Genomic DNA, 21248 nt, shown 5'->3' with positions numbered 1-21248 from the left:
TAAAAGACATTACGATAACGATGATGATGATGGCTGATGACGTAGACTCTCCAGTGGTTCAGACCAATCTTCCCAAATTATTTCAATGTTTTTCAAAGCAACCAGCAAATAAAGAGCTTTAAATTCTAGGTTCATTACGTAGCTACATCAGTTTTATTGTGTATACGACTTGGGGATGAGTTAATCTTTTTGAAAGAGCTGAGATAAAATTATCGAGTCCATTTTGCATCTTGTAATGAAGAGTTGCTAGGGCAACCACTTTGCTCAATACCTCATTTCCAAGGTGACCGATTGGAGGCTGGTCCGGGAAACACTGAAAACCAAAACAGCATTGTGTTCCAGAAGAAGAAAGAGCCCATACCTAAGTGATGAATGAAACCAAGAGCTGGGGACAAAGCCAGACACTGCTTTCCAGCTCTATGCAGACAGATGTGGCCGTGCACAAACACAAGATGAAGAGGCAATTAAGATTCTCAGTGAAGTAAGACTCTAGTGTGCTTCCTTTTCAACTCCATTCTACTTTTTGTCTGCTGTTTCATAAGGGTCCATATATCAAAAAGGTATACATCCCATGAGGGGAAGATATTTGAGATTATGATTCTGTTATTCTTTCAATTTCCAGTCAGAGAAAATATAAGGGGATCAAAGATACAAAAGCGCTTTGGATGTGAGACCGGAGATCACTGCAGTGTATGCCTGTCATCACGGTGATTCTTACTATGAATAAGGGAGGGCAAGTGTGCTGTGCAGTGCCTACCTACGTGCAGGCTGTCTTGAGAACTCACAATGCCACAAAAGGCACCAAGCACAAGTGCCCACGGGATGCACTTGAGAACTGTTCATCCCCTCCCCTGGGCTTTGTGTTCTAGAGGCAGATGACTAGAATGCCCCCCCTGAAGAACAGGACCCTCACTACTCATCCTTTATTTATCCCCTGCTTGATATTCCAGGCTGGAATCTGGAGAATCACTCTTGGCATTTTTCTTTCTCTCAGCCCCACATCATTGACTTGACTTTATAAAGAGCTTGAGCCCATCCGCAGTGTTCCAGCCACACAGCCTACTGGTTCCAGCCACCCAGCTCTGCCTCCTGACTGCCCCCATCTCCCCAGCCTCATGCCTCTCCAACTATTCTCTGTGTGCCAGCTAAAACCCCAAATTAACCTCTCTCCTCTGCTAAAAACCCCTCCATTCCCCTCAGGATGAAGTTCAAAATCCTTAATTCAATCAAGGCCCTTCCTTCCCCAGCTTTATCACCTTCTCCACTCACACTAAACTTCTCTGGAATGACAAACATTCTCTGTCCCTTAGGCTTCCCCAGAGCTCCCCCACTGCCTGGGGCTCTCTTCCCATCTCTCCATCTTCATAACTCCTTCTCTTCCCCCGGGTCTGAACTCAGATGCCACTAGCTAAGGCAAGCCTTCTGTGGCCACTGAAGCCAGGTGAGGGGCATCTCCTGCGTCTTTATTCAGCACTTCCCACTCGTCACATTTAACTAGAACTTCTCTCATTTTCATTGCTATTTCCTCCTGAGACTGTCAGTTGTGCTTGGGTAGGAATGTTGGCTTTCTTGTTTGGCGCTGTATTCTAGAGCCCAACGCAGGCATATATAATAGACATAAATTTGTTCAATATTTTTATAATGAAAGTCAACATCTTAAGTGCCTGCTAAGTACTTTCCACTCTATGCATTACTTCTTTTAATCCCATGACAACCTCAGAGTAGGCATATTATTATCCACAGAGTATGGATATGTCACATTCATCTCAGAGGAAAAAATTTCTAATTGTTGGACTGAATATTAAGTTTGCTTTTTCAGCATATGAACCAAGGAGGAAAGAATAGGCTGAATAAAGATCTTATGTCTGCATACTACTTTCAGGGTTTTCAAAGCATTTCTACACACCTAGGACTAATGATTATCAAGTGTTATACACAGTTCTTCTTAGGAAGAGAGCATTATTTTACTCTGTCTGTGGGGCTACATACTAGTGAAAATGCACCATGAATTTGGAGGATGATTTGAATTATCAAAATTTAAAATGCACATACTCTTTGGGTCCAACCATCTGACTTGAGGGAATTTATTCCAAAGACAGATTAACACAGGTGCCCAAAAATCTACGTGCAAAGAAACCTCTTACAGGAATGTTTGTAAGAGGGGAAGGAAGGACACAATGTAAATATCCATTAATAATGGGGAAGAGCCTTGCAACGACAGGCATGAGACCATCTACCTGTGTGGAAAGGGCTCTAAGACAAAATTTTTAAAATAGTAAATGTAAACGGTATTGTCTTATTCACGTTTACTAAAGTTCTTATGTGTCTACGTATAAATATGTTATGCGTGCACGTACTTTACATATGCATATGTAGAAAAAGGATTGGAAGGAAATTCACCAAACTATTCAACATCTTTCCTTCATGGAAAGGCGTGGTGGTGAGAGAAGCCTCCTCTAAAGACTTAAGCATGGTTTAAATCTCATATACTGAGAATTATTCATATATTACTTATCAGATAAAAATAAAGCAGTTAATTAAAAATTAAGTTCCCATTACGTTTACATTATTTTATCATTTGCTTTCAGGTCTGTTTTACTTTCTTTCTTTTTTTTTTTTTTTTCTTTTTTTTTTTTTAAGACAAAGTCTCCCTCTGTTGCCAGGCTGGGGTGCAGTGGTGCTATCTCGGCTCACTGCAACCTCCGCCTCCTGGATTCAAGCAATTCTCCTGCCTCAGCCTCCCGAGTAGCTGGGACTACAGGTGACCGCCACCACGCCCAACTAATTTTTTTGCATTTTTAGTAGAGATGGAGTTTCACCATGTTGGCCAGGACAGTCTCAATCTCCTGACCTCGTGATCCGCCTGCCTCGGTGTCTCAAAGTGCTGGGATTACAGGTGTGAGCCATCACACCTGGCCAGGTCTGTTTTTCTTAACATTTTTCTCAGTGTATAATTAATGTATGTTCAGAGTTAAAAGTACTACAATACAAATTAAAAACTACATAAATAAAAAAAAAAATCTCCAACAATCTCACCATCCAGCTAAACTGTTAACATTTTGGTAAAAGAAAAAAGGGAGGGAAGGAGAAAGACCACCATGCCTATCTCAGTCACATGTACAACCAAATTTCTAACACACTATATACTCTGATTTTTTTTCATTTAGCATGATATTTCATTTAGCATGAGGGCTTTTCATTGTGTGAAACTTATTCTTTAGAAATGTGATATCTGATGAATGTATGACACTTCATTATATGAATTTGTGTTGTTTTCCATTGTTGGCTATATGGCAGCAGTAATTTTTCTCTGCACTTATCCTTCAGTATCTCTAGTTATTTCCTTACATAGATTCCTAGTAATATATGAATTAACTGGGGTAAATATAAACTCTTAACATTTTATACTAAGGATGCACCAATTTATACTCTCACTAGCAGGATATAAGTGTCCATCCCACCCTATCCTTGCCATTACTGTTTATTGGTGATTTTTAACCTTACCAATTTGATGGGGGAGGTGGTGTCTAATTGATTTTCAATGTGCACTTTTTAAGACATAGAGTTGGTTACCAGTAAAGTTAAATATTTTTGTATACGGTTTTGACTTTTTTTCTTTTTTTCTCCTAAATTTTCCACTGGGGTATTTGTCATTTTCTCATTCTCTTATGGTATGGATGTGTGTGCATGTGTGTTCACACACAGAACACTGATTCACACACACACAGTCATTTATACTGATACATACATGTAAGATATCACTCCTATGGCCCTTTTTGTCTGTCATATATGTTGCAGGTATTTTTCTGACATTTGCCTTCATTTTACTTACATGTTTTTAAGCAAAATAGCATTTTTACTTCCTCAGCCTGTGACTCTTTCCTTTGTGGTTTCTTCCTTGGATTTTATGTTTCTGCTTCCCTATCCTACCATATTTTTTTCAAGAAATTTACTTTTCACTCTAACTCAAGTTGTTGGGACATTTAGAAGGAGACATAAAAAGCCCAGGAAAATTCTATTTCTTTTTTTTTTTTTTTTTTTTTTTTTTTTTTTTTTTTTTTTTTTTTTTGAGGCAGAGTCTCGCTCTGTCGCCCGGACTGGAGTGCAGTGGCCAGATCTCAGCTCACTGCAAGCTCCGCCTCCTGGGTTTCCGCCATTCTCCTGCCTCAGCCTCCCAAGTAGCTGGGACTACAGGCGCCCGCCACCTCGCCCGGCTAGTTTTTGTATTTTTTTTTTTAGTAGAGACGGGGTTTCACCGTATTAGCCAGGATGGTCTCCATCTCCTGACCTCGTGATCCGCCCGTCTCGGCCTCCCAAAGTGCTGGGATTACAGGCTTGAGCCACCGCGCCCGGCCGGAAAATTCTATTTCTAAGTGGAGTTCAGTAAATATATTTTGTCCCAAATAAAACTCAAGACTAGTAATATAACTGCAGGGAATATGAAGGAGCTGTCCCCAAACCTCCTAGAAGAAATAAATCAGCGTTCAGTTTCTCCCTGTTGCTTCTAGAAGACGTCACGTTCAAGTGGTGAAGTTGACATCTGACTGATCAGGTATAAATCAACACTGCCAACCACAAGGGTAACAGCCAGGAACAGGAACATTCACCTTGAGGCAAAGTAGGCAGGAACCAGCCTAGAGGGGAACACACACAGAGCCTCGGAGGGAGAGTCGCTGGTCACCCCAACCCAGCAGGCAGGTGGGCCTCCACGGGTGATAATTTTTTAAACGTGCTAATAGAAAAAAATTCACCAATTCATCTGCTTCTTCCAATACATCAAATCTCAGCTATTTCAAGGTCAGTTAGAAAAGGTCTTTTCATGTTTTAAAAAACTTTCTCCTGCCTTTGATCTTTTCAACTTCTTTTTATGGAAAATTTCAAATACACAAAAAAGCAGAAAGAATAGTAAAACGACCCTTCTCACCAAGTCTTACCCAAATGCAACAATGATCAACGTGTGGTCTATCTATTTCATCTACTCCCCTTAGCCCGCCACACTACTCCACCACTCCGATTACAATAAAGCAAACCCCAAGCGTACACAAGCATCGCATCATTTCCTCTGCAAAGATTTCAGCATGAGACAGGTCTTTTAAGGATATTGTTTCCATTCAGGGACTGCAAAGACTGAAATGTTTCTATTTAAATCGTTAGTTGCTGTTGTATTTGCCAGGAAGCACTGAGGTTCGGTCTTCATGTTCTCATGGTTTTGGTGTTCTTCATCCCACTGCGGTCTGACCCGAGATTAGCCGTCCCACTGGAATTATTCTTGTAAAGATGAGCACCTCCTTGTTGCCAAATTCAGTGTTAAGTTTTCGGTAGTACTTCCTTGGCCTTCCTCCACATTTAACCGTACCACGCCCACCCATTGGAAGCTGTTTTTCTCCTCTCGAGACCCACCTAGGACAGTCTGGTGGTTCTTTTGTTAACATGTGGCTGGCTCGTGTGCTCTCTTAACTTTTTCCTTTGGAGGCTTTTTGATGCAAAAGATGCCACTCCATTTAGGAAGAGAAGGTAAGCGAAGGCAGGACATAATCTCTCGCAAGTCATCCCTTTCCTTTCATAAGGGATGATATTTGATGTTCACTCATGACGCTGACCTAGAGTTTTCAATCATTTTTTCAGTCCCACACTTCTATCCATTAGCAACGAGCCACCGAGTGCCAACCCAACCGAGATCAGTTTCCTCTCAGCTTAAAAAGAGAATTCTTATTTTCCTTGTTTTTGAGACAAGATCTCTTTGTCACCCAGGCTGGAGTGCAGTGCCGCAATCACTACTCACTGCAGCCACGATCTCTCAGGCTCAAGTGATCCTCCCACCTCAGTCCCCCAAGTAGCTGGGGCTACAGGTGCATGCCACCATGCCTGGCTAATTTTTGTATTTTTTGTAGAAACAGAGTTTCACGATGTTGCCCAGGCTGGTCTCAAACTCCTGGATTCAAGGGATCCGCCCACCTCAGCCTGCCAAAGTGCTGGGGTTACAGGTGTGGGCCACCGCGCCCAAATTCTTAAGAGCCTCTCTCTCTCCCTTTTACTGCCTTTACAAATACTTTTTCCCCCAATGGCTAAAATACATTTCTGTTACAACCATACAAGAAATTGGACTACTTTTTATTTGAGCAGAAAATGAAAATGGCCTCAAGTAGGGACGCATAGACAATCAGTTTACCTCATCAAAGACCTTAGACATGACATGCTTGTCCAGGACGGGAACATAGGTGGAGCTGTGGGGGACCATTGCCACTGACAAGGCATCCATGAGGGTGAGTTTCTTGGCAACCAAGCCATAGGTCTTGAGCCAGTTTTCTGAAGACACATCTGAAGAACTGAGAACACAAGGAGGTGGTGTTTTTAATTTTTCAACTTGATGGGTCACCAACAAAAGCATAACAGAACTGTCTTTGTCAAATTAAAGAACTCACTTGTGGTCGTAAACCTGGCTTCCTTCTCGGGTCACCCTTTCTGACGTGTCATCAAGACACTCCTCAGGCAGCAGGATGCTCATTTCTGTGGAAGGGGAAGTGGCAGTTGTGTATTTTCCTCATATACGGGTTTTACATAAAATGCAAAGGGATCATGCTTGTCTCAGTTCAGCTGTGACTGAGAGCCAATAAATGGACCACATTTCAGAGAACCTATCCTGGTTTGTCAGAGCGGGCTCTCAGGCAAGATTCCTTTGCAGTTTATACTATAGACCAATGCATGGGTAAATACAGCACTACCACTGTTTTGAGACAATGAGATGTATTCATTCTTTCATTCAGAAAACACACCTCTAAAAAGTGTGCAATAAAAATACCATTAACCGATGATTGTTCAATATTGACCTTTTGGACTCTCCCAAATTATATAAGAGAGCCTTGATCAACATTTTAATTTCTGATAGATTGTTTTGTGGTTCTTCAGCTTTCTGTAGAAAACCATAAAACCTGTTAGGTCCTGTTTAGTTGTAAGTTCAAATTTTCAAATTAATATTTGGGGTTTTAAATATGTCCTTATATAAATGTGTATTTATAAATGAAAAGGGGTATTTGTTGAATGAACAGCATTCAGAAGGAGGTGTGTTTGGGCGTGAGCTAGTTAAATAGCTAACAATTCATATCCCAGTCATCATTTGATAAGCCCTTTAAGGAATGTAGACAACTTAGGAAATACAGCCAGTTAATTGAAAGTGAGCCACTGTGCCTGGACAAAATCCCAGCACTCTGGGAGGCTGAGGTGGGTGGATCACCTGAGGTCAGGAGTTTGAGACCGGCCTGACCAACATGGTGAAACCCTGTCTCTACTAAAAACACAAAATTAGACTGGCCTGGTGGTGGGCACCTGTAATCCCAGTTCCTCAGGAGGCTGAGGCAGGAGAATCGCTTGAACCAGAGAGGCAGAGGTTGCAGTGAGCCAAGGTTGCAGCACAACGCTCCAGCCTAGGTAACAGAGTGAGACTCTGTCTCAAAAAACAACAACAAAAAAAAAGTGAGGAAAAGATACCACACAGATCAGCACTGAAGAAAACAGAGCTCAATTGAACTATGACTGTGCCGCCACAGGGGTACATTTGCCACGTGGCCACTTCCTACTCCCTAGGGGACTGTGTGTATATGTGTGTGTTTAACTGGGATTTTTAATTTATCAACTATTTGAAATATAAGAAAAATGCTACGGGCATCAAACATTTCAAAATTTATTACTTTAAGATTAATAATTTTATCAATAGTAATAACAATTGAAGGAAAAATCACATTTTCTTCATATGCAGTCCCCAAAAGGCTGACAATTTGGACCAGAGAGGGGCTCATCTGGTAGCATCATCCATCGAAGAAAGGGAAGGAAAAAACCAACTATGAAATATGACAGTTTCAAAACCAAACCATGAAGGGACAGCAGCATGACCATAGTTATGTGAGCCGCGTGTGTATTAAACACCCAGGCACCATAAACACAAGGCCAGCTCTCAGACAATCCAGGTCATAAAGCAGGCAGACCTGACTTACAAGGGATTCCTTTGAATAGGAAGCAATCTGGGCCCATTTAAAACATGATTTCACCGACGTATCTACACGCAGCTCTTTCTGGAACAGATACACTGGGGAAAGGGAGGCTGGTTGGCCACGGAGACCCTTTCTGGCTTGCCTGTGTCACTTAGAGCAGTCCTCTGGCTGCTGGCATTGGAGAGGCCGTCCTTCCTTTCACTGCCAGCTGAGCTCCTGAGGGAGGACATCTGACTCCTGAGCAGGCTGGTTTTGGTTGATTCTGTTGGTATCACAGAGAGAAGAGTTAAAGGAATTGGGGGTGGAAGGAGATGCTTCATTAGATACAACTATTTTATCAGCTCCTTAAAGTAAGAATGCAACTTTAGTTTCCCAACCCTCCGAGGATGGTGCTGTCACAAACTGAAAGTGGCTGGGATGTCTTGCTCCCTTTATCTGAATTGATGTTGGGCCCCTCCTGGAGAGACGTCAGCTTCCACCCTCATTCAGGCTGCCGGCAGAACTCAGCTCCTTGCAGTTGTAGGGCTAAGGCCCCGTTTCCTTGCTGGCTGTAGCCCAGGGCCTCTCTCAGCTGCTTAAGGTACCTGTATTACTTCTCACACGACTCTTTCATCTTCAAGCACATTGAATACCTCTTGTGGTTCAAGTCTCTCTCACTTTCTCTTCTGCCACCAGCTGGAAATAGCTCCTGTTCACGATTCCCACAGTTACGCTGGATCCACCTAGATAACCCTGTCTAGGTCAGCATAACCTGGTCATGAGAGTGACGTGTCATCATATTCAAACGTTGCAGGGTTCAGGGCAGGACATCTTTGGTAAGCCATTCTAGAAATTCTGCCCACACAATTGCTGTCCAGATCTTTGTTTGTGTTATTTTCTACCCTCTGATGTGTCCCTTCTACAGGCAAATGACAACTTAGCAAATATTGACCTTGAATCTGTGTGCTTTAGAGGACAATGAGCCTGTGCCAAATCATGTTGATTACTTTTTATATTGGATAACATAAACCACACTAATTGTAAGTGTAGTCTGTACTTCATAATTGGGAGGCTTTAGACGTACCTTGTTCCAAGGCTTTATGTCAGCATTCGTGAATGAAATGTGTCTGTGTTTTCACTGAGAGGACATATCCTCTCCTACAAGAAATTAGACAGAGCAAAGATTGGCTAGTAATCTGCAAATGGGTGGCTTTCACACAGAAAAGTAACACCAGTGGTCTCCATGCATAGAGAAGGAGGGTGCTAGATGGTAATCACTGTTTCTCTAGGCAACAAAAGGGTAAGCCCTACCTTGGTTGTCTCTGTACCCAGGAACTAAGAAAACTAAATGTTCTTAGAAGTTATGTCTGTGAGAAAAAGAGATAAACAATCCGAATCAGAGAGCTGAGCTCCTGCCGCTGTCCACCCTGGCAGGCCACTTGGACCAACACTGCCAGGCAAAACAATCAGATTTACGTGAGCCAAATGAAAATGAAATTTAGCTCCCCAGGTCTCCAAACGTAAAAACTATACCATTCCCAGAGGCTGCAAACACAGAATGAAACATTTATCTAGCAGTGGAGTCAAGCATTTAGCTCCTCCCCTGACTCTGTAGGATCAGTCATGGCTTTTCATCACTCCTCTACCTCACAAATGGAAACAAAATAGAAACTCAGCATATGATTGTCTCCCGATACCAAGCATCCCAAATCTAAGTGAAATGGTGGCAGTGACAATTGGCCATTAAAATGTTTAAGACAAGTAGCAACTCTGGCAAAACTCAGGTTCACTGGAGCAGGCAGGCAGGACTGGAAAAGGGGACCCAGCCACACAAGTGGCCAGTGTGGGAAGCCTGTTTCTTCCCATGTACGATGCTGCTCCCTTGTACGGAGGGAGCGGGAGCATGTGGACAGATCCTGCAGGAGGGCCAGTCTCCAGTTAGTGGCCCATTCCGGGAAGCCTCTTGGTCCCTGTAGGTTCAAGGCCCTGCCAGCAACGTGGGGACACCCCAGAGACAGCACTGGGGGAAGCTGCTGCAACTCTCCCCTTGGAGATATCTAACATCCTGGTCTGAGGGGATGCCTGCTGCCACCTCAGGCAGCACCAGCAGGGAACAGTAGGAGCCCTAGAAACAGCAGAAACACAAGCACCAAAATATTAACAATACCACAGAACCTGTGAAAATTAAGTTGCCATCAGAACCACAGCCCACAAAAGTAGGTCAAGGCCCACATGCTAAATTTAAACGGGTGACTACTTCCTAAAATAAAATACTTAAATGAGATGCAGAGTAACTAACATAATAGACAAAATGTCCAGGATACTATCAAAAATCACCCATCATATCAGTAACTAGAAAAACAATCTCTCCTTCAATCAGAAAAAGCAAACGCATGATGCCAACACCAAGAAGAATCAGGAGTTGGAACTATCTGACAAGGATTTTAAAGAGGCTACCCATAAAAGTCCTTCAGCAATCAATTATACATTCTCTGGAAACAAATCAACAAATAGAAAGAAAAGCAAGAAAACCTCTAGCTAGATAGAAAAAAGACAAAGAGAGAAGACAGACGAAAGCACTAATATTGAGAGTTCATTGCTAAAGATCTCACAGCCATTATAAAAGCTAACAAAGGGATACAAAAAACCACTTTGCCCTCATAAATTTGATAAATTAGAAACAATAGACCAATTACTCAGAAACCACAAACTGCCAAAACTCGACCAACCTGAAATGGACAATATCCTTAAAACCACTGCAGAAATGGCATTCATCATGAAAAATCTGGAAAAGAAATCCCTAGGCCCAAATGGCTCCATGATAACTCTACCAGACATTCAAAGCAGAATTACATCAATTTCTTCCAGGAATAGAAGAGGAGGGACAATTTGCCAACCCACTTGGTGAGGACAGTATTAGCTTGATACCAAAGCTGGATGAAGACAGTATTAAAAAAGAGAAATAAATAAAACTATAGATCAATAGCTTTCATGAACTTCGATACCAAAATCCTCAACAAAATACTAACGAATGGAATCCAGTGATGCATTGAAAGAATTACACACTGAGACCAAGAGGGAAATATTCGGCCGGGCGTGGTGGCTCAAGCCTGTAATCCCAGCACTTTGGGAGGCCGAGACAGGTGGATCACGAGGTCAGGAGATTGAGACCATCCTGGCTAACACGGTGAAACCCCGTCTCTACTAAAAAATACAAAAAACTAGCCTGGCGAGGTGGCGGGTGCCTGTAGTCCCAGCTACTTGGGAGGCTGAGGCAGGAGAATGGCGTAAACCCGGGAGGCAGAGCATGCAGTGAGCTGAGATCTGGCCACTGCACTCCAGCCTGGGTGACAGAGCAAGACTCTGTCTCAAAAAAAAAAAAAAAAAAAAAAAAAAGAGGGAAATATTCCAAGATATACAAGGCTGCTTCCACATTTGAAAATCAATTAATGTCATCCACCATGTCAATAGACTAAAGAAGAAAAAGCCTGCCTCAGTTGACACAGAAAAAGCGTTTGGTAAAATCCAGCACCCATTCATGATAAAAACTCCCAGAAAGCTGGAAATGTGTGGAACTTCCTTAACTGGATAGAGGTTTCCTTTAATCTTTTTCTAGAAGTTTCATGGTTTTCCGTTTTACATTTAAATCCATGGTCCGTGTGAGGTTAAGGTCAAGCTTCTTTTCCTTTTTCGACTGTAGATAGTGCTTCAGCGTCTTTGTTGAAAAGGCTTTACTCCCTCCATGGAGTGAACTTTGCACCTTTGTCAGATCATTTGGGAATATTTGTGTGGGTTAGATCCAGGCCCTGTTCCACCTACCCCTCTGCTAACACCATGCTGTCTTCATTAACGGGGTTATGTGATAAGCCTTAATATCCAGTACAGTGATTTTTCCAACTTCATTCTCTTTTTCAAAATTATTTTAGCCATTGTAGAACCTGAAGTTTCTGTATATATTTTAGAATACGCGCGTATATGTTTATAAAAACATTTTTGGGATTCTACTAGGAATTTCATAGATAAATGAGGTGAGAATTGTCATCTGTCACACCAATTCATTCAACCTCTGAACACAGTATCTCAATTTATTGAGGTCTTTAGTGTCTTACGGAAGAATTTTATAATTTTCAGCATACAGATTCTGTACATACTTTGTTACATGTTCACCTAATGTATTTTATCTGGAGCAACTATGAATGGCTTTAATATAGGTTGCTGTATGTTCACTGTTAGAATATCAAAATGCAACTGGTTTTGTGTGTTCTGTAGCCAGAGACCTTGCTGAACTCAGTAGCTCTAGGACTTGTATTTTTGGTACATCCCTTGCTGTTTTCTACCTAGACAATACGATATCTGCAAATGGGGACAGTTTTATTTCTTCCTTTCCAATCTTTCTTGCTTTGTTTTTTCTTCTTGCCTTGCTGCAGTGGTTAGAACTTCCCGTGCTACGTTGAATAAGGGTGGTGACAGGAGGCATCCCTTTCCCCGGTTTTAGGGGGAAATAATTCAGTCTTTCACCACTTAGTTTAATTTTAGCTGTAGGAAGGGTGTGCAAGCGAGGTGGGTGTGGTTATAAAAGGGTGGTATGAAGGATTCCCGTCGTGATGGGACTCTTCTTGACTGTAGTGGTGGAAACACAAACCTATACATGTGATCGAACCACGCAGACCTAAACATAGACTGTCAGACACACACAACACACACACACTCACACAGGAACAAGTAAAATGGGACAATTTGAATAAGACCTGTGGATTGTATCAATATCAATATCCTGGTTTCAATATTGGACTATTATTTTGCAAGATGTTACCACTGGAGAAACAGGATGAAGGGTAGGTATATATAAGATCCTGTGAATGTACAATTATTTTAATGAAATTTTTAATTAAAAAAAACCCACATGTTTAGTGCTTCTTAAAAACATTACATGGGTTTAGTTTTATTCTATCTTCTTGCCTTGAAGAGAAACCAGCAAAGAGTCAAGCCATTTTGTTCACTGATACCTGCGTGGAGGACTTTCTTTTTCTGAATCTTTTGATCTGAAAGGCCCCATGGTCCCTTCAACCTATACAAGGATGAAATTTGTGTTGAATCGACATCAGATTGAGGCTTTGCACATTTTTCTGGGGTTGAAACCATAGAACAGATCTCCTTTTGATGCCTGTTTTGATTTAGATAAAAAGTAGAGCAAAAAAAGAGAGAGAAGAAAATTTCCATCAAGAAGGCAGAGTGAAGTCAATACATTCACGTTGAACACTGCAAACTTAAAGAAGCGAGCCTTCCCCCATCCAGGTTAATATAAAAATAGTCATGTATCCCTGACCAATGCAGAAGAGTGGACAGGGGCCCAGCCTTGGAGTCAGAAGATGCAGCTAACATCACAGGTCTGGTCCTTCCTGGCTCTGTGACCTCAGTCAAGCAACTCAGTCCTCTCTAAACTTCTTCACTTTCCTCATCAACTGCAGGAAACGTGACCTATACACCTATATAGTGACGACATGGGGCCGATGGGAGGATTCGTAGCGGGGAAAGCCTGTTATAAACAAGTAAGCACTGCAGAAACCCACTCTCTAACCAAAGTGTCTACCAGCAAGCACTTCCAAAAGCTAGAGAAAGGAACTCCTGCCTTGGACCTCCCATGCCAACACCAGATCACAGGGAACCATTCTGGAGAATGGAGGGATCCCCGAAACGCTGGAGTGTTTTCCCAGACATGACCTTCTCTAAAGCTCTGAAGACAGCAGCCACACAAACGAAAACTTCCAGAGCAATCTTCTGCTCCAACACTGTGACGTGTGCCCTCCCTCCTGCACCACTGCCCCTTGACACTTCCGTGGAGCACCTGCCCCGGGTTCTACAGCCCTCTGTGGGTCTGTGCCCCCACTGTGCCCCCCTCCCCACCAGCAGAAGGAACCAGGCTGACATTCATCTGTGCACCCCAGTTCTCTTACTGCATGGTTTGTACTCAATAAATGGCTTCTTACTTACTTGATTCTTAGTTTATTTGTTCAAAAATTTGAAGTTTAGAAGCTGCCTCTGTGCTTTCATGAATACTTAAAAAAATAATGCCATAAAATCTCATTGTAAGATGGCCATTATAACATTTACCTCTTTTTACTGGTTCCACAGTTATGCCCTACCCTAAGCCCGTACAAATGCTTAATTTGCTAACAGGAAGAGAGTGCACTTTGTTGAACAATAAATTCTGATTAATAAATGTATTTTCTTTTTTCCCCCAATTTTCTATCATTCTTTGAACTAAAAAAGACACTCTGGCAGGGTAGGCTGTGATACTTGACTATCTGGAAAATATTAAATCATTTTAACAAAATTTGACCAATTTCCGGAGTGTTCGGGGGTGGTTTTGATTTTGTTTAAAAACCACAAAATAGAAATATACTAGAATATAGGATGGGGGCAGTCATGAGAAATCATCTATCCCAAACCCACCACCACGGCCACCATTTTAAAGCTGAGGAAACAGAGGCCCACGCAATGGAGAGGTGTGAAGGGAAGTTTGGGCCTCAGCACAGTCACGCAGAGGGAAGTCCAGGCCTCGGCCTCCGGATCCCTGAGTCAGAGCTCCTTCCCCACACAGCGCTCCTCTCTGCCCTGTCAGTGCTTGGGTCTGGGGGCCCGTTCGCACTGCATGGATAACATAAAGGGGAATATGTGGCCTCCTCAAGCCCACGATTAAATTGCTATTAAATTATTAATTCTCTTTGCTTAAAAAAATCCTAACTTAATCACACTATGTGATTCTTTTCACTAACAGAAATTTCACAGAGCATTTCAGAAAGGACAAGGGCCTAGGGGGCAAGCCCCGCTCTCGAGAGGCCCCAGTGCAGGGAGACAGGCGGGCAGGCGTGCTCACTTGCTGTCTCCATCCTTTTCCGCATTGTACCACCAGTCCATGATCACGGACTCGGAATAAAGGTCTCGCATCTTCTCCAGGTCACGGTGACCTTGTTCCATTTCCTTAACTAAAAGAGTCAGATCTTCATTCTGCCAAAAGGAGAAGTGAATATGCTATAAGACTAGATAAAAAGAGCTCAAATGCCAAACATGTTTCTTTTCTTTTCTTTTTAGAGACAAGAGGCTCACTCTGTTGTCCACGCCGGTCTTGAGCTCCTGGGCTCAAGTGATCCTCTCATCTTGGCCTCCCAAGTACCTGGGGCTACAGCACACGGCCAGCAAATGCCAAACATTTCTAACAGAAAGCCAACTGTATCAGGAAAAGAAGAATCTAAAGAATTTTATGTTGTTCTTATATATCTCATTTTTAGCCAGCTTTATTGATGTGTAATTCACATACAATAAGCTGAACATCTGTAAAATGCACCATTTGAATAGTTTGACTTTCCCACCTGTGAAATCATTCTTACAGTCAAAATAATGAACATATTCATCACCCTCTAAATTCCCTTGTGCCCCATTGTAAACCTGCCCATCCTCCTACAAGCCCTCGCCCTCAGTTCTCCAGGAACTACTCATTGGCTTTCTGCCACTACACATTAGTTTCAGTTTTCTAGAATTTTATATAAATGGAATAACACAGAAATTACTCTTTTCTCCTGACTTTCTTCACTTATATAATGTGGGGAAAGAAAGAAAGATCAGACTGTTACTGTGTCTACATAGAAAGAAGTAGACATAAGAGACTCCATTTTGTTCTGTATTTGAGATGCTGTTAATCTGTGACCTACCCCCAAACTTGTCCTTGCAAGAGACATGTGCTGTGGTGACTCAAGGTTTAAAGGATTTTGGGCTGTGCAGGGTGTGCTTTGTTAAACAAGTGCCTGAAGGCAGCTTGCTGGTTAAAAGTCATCACCATTTTCTTAATCTCAAGTACCCAGGAACACGTACACTGCCAAAGGTTGCAGGGACCTCTGCCTAGGAAAGCTAGGTATTGTCCAAGGTTTCTCCCCATGTGATAGTCTGAAATATGGCCTCATGGGAAGGGAAAGACCTGATCGTCCCCCAGCCTGACACCCGTGAAGGGTCTGTGCTGAGGAGGACCAGTTTAAGAGGAAAGAAGGCCTCTTGGCGGTTGTTGGCGGTTGAGATAGAGAAAAGCACTTGTCTCCTGCCCGTCCCTGGGCAATGGAACATCTCGGTGTAAAACCTGATTGTATGTTCTGTTTACTGAGAAAGGAGAAAACCGCCTTAGGGCGAAAGGCGGGACTTGCTAGCACAATGCTGCTCTTTATGCACAAAAAAGGTTTATGGAGATGTTTGCATATGCATATCAAGGCATAGCACTTTTCCTTAAACTTATTCATGTCACAGAGATCTTTATTCATATGTCTTACTGCTGACTTTCTCCCCACAATGATCCTATTATCCTGCCACTTCCTTTTCTTTAAGATGGTAAAGATAATTATCAATAAATACTAAGGGAACTCAGAGACTGGTGCCGGCGTGGGTCCTCTGTATGCTGAGCGCCGGTCCCCTGGGCCCACTTTTTCTTTCTCTATACTTTGTCTCTGTGTCTCATTTCTTTTCTCAAGTCTCTCCTTCCATCTAACGAGAAACACCCACAGGTGTGGAGGGGCAGGCCACCCCTTCAATATAATTATTTTAAGATTCACCCATGTTGTAGCATGAATCAATAGTTCATTCATTTCTTATTGCTGAGCTGTGTTCTATTGTATACCACTATTAAATATCACGATTTACTTATCCATTCACCTGTTGATGTTGTTTTCAGGTTTGGGCTATTATAAATAAAGTTACACACATTTGCATACAAGTCTTTGCATGGACATCAGCTTTCATTCTTCCTGAATAAATATCTAGGAGTAGAATGATTGGACCACGTGGTTTGTGATGTTAAGGTCCTTCACGCCCCTTGTAAGCTATATTCCTAGGTATTTTATTCTCTTTATAGCAGTTGTGAATGGGAGTTCACTCATGATTTGGCTCTCTGCTTGTCTGTTATTGGAGTATAGGAATGCTTGTGATTTTCACACATTGATTTTGTATCCTGAGACTTAGCTTAAGTTGCTTATCAGCTGAAGGAGATTTTGGGCTGAGATGATGGGGTTTTCTAAATATACAATCATGTCATCTGCAAACAGAGACAATTTGATTTCCTCTCTTCCTATTTGAATACGCTTTATTTCTTTCCCTTGCCTGATTGCCCTGGCCAGAACTTCCAACAGTATGCTGAATAGGAGTGGTGAGAGAGGGCATCCTTGTCTTGTGCCAGGTTTCAAAGGGAATGCTTCTAGTTTTTGCCCATTCAGTATGACATTGGCTATGGGTTTGTCATAAACGGGTTTTATTATTTTAAGATATGTTCCATCAATACCTAGTTTATGGAGAGTTTTTAACCTGAAGGGCTGTTGAATTTTATGACATTGACCCTCTTTTCATGTGCTTCTTTGCCATCTGTAGATTCTCTTCGGTGAAATGTCTGTGCATACGTTTTGCCTATTTTCTGATTAGATGGTTTGTTTTCTACTGTTGAGTTTTAAGAGTTCTTCATATATTCTAGATACTAAGGCCTTTGTCTGATATGTCATTTGCGGATACTTTCTCTGAGTCTGCAGCTCATCTTTTCATGCTCTTAACAGGGTCTCCCAAAGAGTGAAAGCTTTTAATTTTGATGACGTTCAATATATTAACACTTCCGTTTATGGATCATGCTTTTGGAATCAAGACTAAAAATTCTTTGGTAGCCTAATATCCCCACAATTTTTCCCACTTTTTTTTCTAGAAGTTTTATAGTTTTATGTTTTTAGATGTAAGTCCATGATCCATTTTGAGCTAAGATGTCCATGAGGTATGAGGTTTAGTTTGGGGTTTATTATTTTGCCTTTGGATATCCAATTGCTCCAACCATTTATTCAAATGGCTATCTTTCCTCCACTGGATTGCTTCTGCATCTTTGTCGAAAATCAGTTGAGCATGTTGTGTAGGTGTGTTTCTATAACTGTTCCATTGGTCTACGTGTCTGTTTCTACACTAAAGCCATACACCTTGATGAATGCAGCTACTTAGTAAGCCTTCATACTGCGTATAATGATTCTTCCCACTTTTTCTTTTTCAAGATTGTTTAAACTTTTTTAGAGCCTGTGATGTGTCACATAAATTTTAGATAGGCTTAACTATGTCTGTAAAAAACGTTTCTGGGGTTTTTATAGAAATTTTAATAAACCTGTAGATCAAGCTGGGGAGAACTGACGTCTCTAATATGTTGAGTCATTCAATCCATGAACAGAACATGTCTTTCCATTTATTTAGATCTTCTTTGATATCTTCAGCATTTTGTAATTTTCAACATAAAACTTCTATACATACTTTTTAGGTGCATAAATATTTCATCTTCTTTGAAACTCAATTATAATTGGTATTGGGTATTTAATTTTCACTTCCACATGCTCACTGTTACTTTATCAAAATGTGATTGAATTGTGTGTGTATTAATTTTGTGACTTTGCTGAAATCTCGTAAAAGTTCTAGTTTTTTTTTTTTTTTGTAGGTCTCCTGGGGTTTTCTATGTAGATAATATGTTACCTACAAATAAAAAGTTTTATTTCTTCCTTCCCAATCTGTATGCCTTTTATTTCTTTTCTTGCTTTGTTACCATGGTTAGAACTTCCAGTAGTACGTTGAATCAGAGTGGTGAGAATAGATGTCTTTGACTCTCTTCTAATCTTGAGGGGAAATCATTCAGCCTTTCGCTACTAAGTATGACTCTAGCTGTAGGTGTTGCATTGATGTTCTTATTAAGTTGAGGAAGTTCTCCTCTATTTTCTATTTTGCTGAGAGTTTTTATTATGAATGGTGTAGAATTTGGTCAAGGCTTTTTCTGCATCAATTGATACAACCATACGATTTTTCTTCTTTAGCCTGTTGATACGCTGGATTATACTAATAGATTTTCTAATATTGAAACAATCAGTTACAAATTTCTTGAAACAAATGAACAAATATTTCCAATATACAAAAACAAATAGCCGGGTGGGGTGGCTCATGCCTGTAACCTCAGCACATTGGGAGGCCAAGGCAGGTGGATCACACGAGGTCAGGAATTCGAGATCAGCCTGGCCAACATGGGGAAACCCTGTCTCTATTAAAAATACAAATTAGCTGGGCATGGTGGCCAGTGCCTATGTAATCCTAGCTACTCGGGAGGCTGAGACAGAATTGCTTGAACCACAGTGGTGGAGATTGCAGTGAGCCAAGATTGCGCCACTGCACTCCAGCCTGGGTAAAAAAAAAAGAACAAATATTCTTGTATATATGGAGTAAATCCCCCTTGATCATAGTGTATAATTTTTAATACATTGCTGGAATCATTTTGCTAATATTTTAAGGATTTTTGCATGATATATTTCAAAAAATTCTTTTAGTTGAACCTACCTTTTTAGAATTAAAGTGAGTTTTTTGAAAGCAGCACATAGTTTGGTTGTGTTCTTTTTTTTTTTTAATTCACTCTGCTGTATCTGTCTTTTGATTGGTATAATTAGACCATTAACTTAAAAAGTATTATTGACATGTTAGCACTTACTTCCAGTATTTTATAGTTTGTTTTCTCTGGTCTCATTCCTCTGTTCTTTTTCCTTGCATTCCTTTGGGTTATTTAAACTTCTTTTTTCTTACAATTCTATTTTGATTTATTTACATAGTTTTTTTTTTTTTTTTTGAGACGGAGTCTCGCTCTGTCACCCAGGCTGGAGTGCAGTGGCCAGATCTCAGCTCACTGCAAGCTCCGCCTCCCGGGTTCACGCCATTCTCCTGCCTCAGCCTCCCGAGTAGCTGGGACTACAGGCGCCGCCACCTCGCCCAGCTAGTTTTTTTGTATTTTTTAGTAGAGACGGGGTTTCACCGTGTTAGCCAGGATGGTCTCAATCTCCTGACCTCGTGATCCGCCCGTCTCGGCCTTCCAAAGTGCTGGGATTACAGGCTTGAGCCCCCGTGCCTGGCCTATTTACATAGTTTTTGAATGTAGACCTTTGTATGGCTTTTGTAATGAATCCTGTCAGTATGACAGCATATATATGTGACTTACAACAGTCCCAGCATCATTTTACTCCTTCAATGAAAATAAGTAACATCACTTCCATTTAGGTCCCTTTACCTTCTCCAGCTTCAAATACTACTGTCGTCAGTGTTGCGTGATGTTACAACTTTTGTTTCAATCATTAAAAATATGATTTGTAAATCTCATGAAGAAAAGGATAGATTATATCTCCCAATATTTCTGCTCTTTCTTCTTTTCTTTCTGATGCTCCAATTATATCTTTTATAATTTCCTTTTGCTTGAAAAATCTCCTGCAAACAATCAATAAAAATAAATTTTCTAATAATAAATTCTTTTAGTTTTTATTTATCTGAGAATATTTTTATCTCCCCTTCATCCTTGAAAGATAGTTTTGTGAAATATGAAGTTTGGGGTTGCTAATACCTGTAATCTCAGCACTTTGGGAGGCTGAGGCAGGAGGACTGCTTGAGGCCAGGAGTTCAAGGCCAGCCTGGGCAACACAGTGTGACCCTGTCTCTACAAATGAAAAAATTAGCCACGCATGGTGACACACACCTGTAGTCCTAACTACTTGGAAGCCTGAGGCAGGAGAATCACAGGAGCCCAACAGTTTAGGGCTTCAGTGAGCCAACACTGTGTCACCCCACTCCAGCCTGGGTGATGCAGTAAAACTCTGTCTCTAAAAATAAAATAAAATAAAATAATAAAATTCATGGTTAATGGTTCTTTCCTTTCATACTTGAAAAATAGTGTGCCATTTTTCCCCTGGTTTCTTTGGTCTTGGACAGAAAGTCTGCTGTCAAATCTGCAATTGAATTGGTGTCATTTTTATCACTTTTTTCTTTGTCTTTAATTTTCAAATGTTTAACTATGACACATCTTGGCCTGGATTTCTTTGGGCTTATCCTGTTTGGAGTTTACTCAGATTCTTGAATCTGTATATTTGTATATTTCACCAACTTTGGGAAGTTCTCGGCTATTATTTTGTCACTTTTTTTCAGACCCATTTTCCTTCTTGTTTGTTTTGTGGACTCTGATGATACTAATGCTGGATATTCTGTCATTGTCTCACAGGTCCCTGTAGTTCTATTTACTTTTTTTTTTTTTTGGTCTATTTTCTCTCTGTTGTTTAGAATGACTGAATTTTGTTGTTCTGACGTCAAGTTCACTGACATTATCTTGTCATCTCTACTTCACTATTGAACCTACCTACTGAGGTTTTAAAATTTTCTGTTCTTGTATTTTTCAGTTCACAAAGTTCCACTTGGATTTTTTTTTTTTTTTGTAAT

At 41.1% G+C, this 21248-nt stretch overlaps 1 protein-coding gene across 1 annotated transcript in view; it reads right to left on the bottom strand.

The window, feature by feature from the left end:
- The window catches only part of VWA3B (von Willebrand factor A domain containing 3B), a 234627-nt gene that overhangs the window by 70054 nt on the left and 143325 nt on the right, over positions 1-21248 (bottom strand). The window contains 5 exon segments of the mRNA XM_033238936.1: positions 6170-6326; positions 6423-6507; positions 8128-8247; positions 12971-13128; positions 14842-14972. Of these exon segments, the coding sequence (XP_033094827.1) occupies positions 6170-6326; positions 6423-6507; positions 8128-8247; positions 12971-13128; positions 14842-14972 (651 nt within the window).

This window comes from Trachypithecus francoisi, unplaced genomic scaffold (genome assembly GCF_009764315.1).
Source record: "Trachypithecus francoisi isolate TF-2019V2 unplaced genomic scaffold, Tfra_2.0 Lachesis_group17, whole genome shotgun sequence".
NCBI lineage: Eukaryota > Metazoa > Chordata > Mammalia > Primates > Cercopithecidae > Trachypithecus > Trachypithecus francoisi.
The sequence above is the reverse complement of the archived record's forward strand: the minus strand, read 5'-3'. Positions and strand labels throughout refer to the sequence as shown.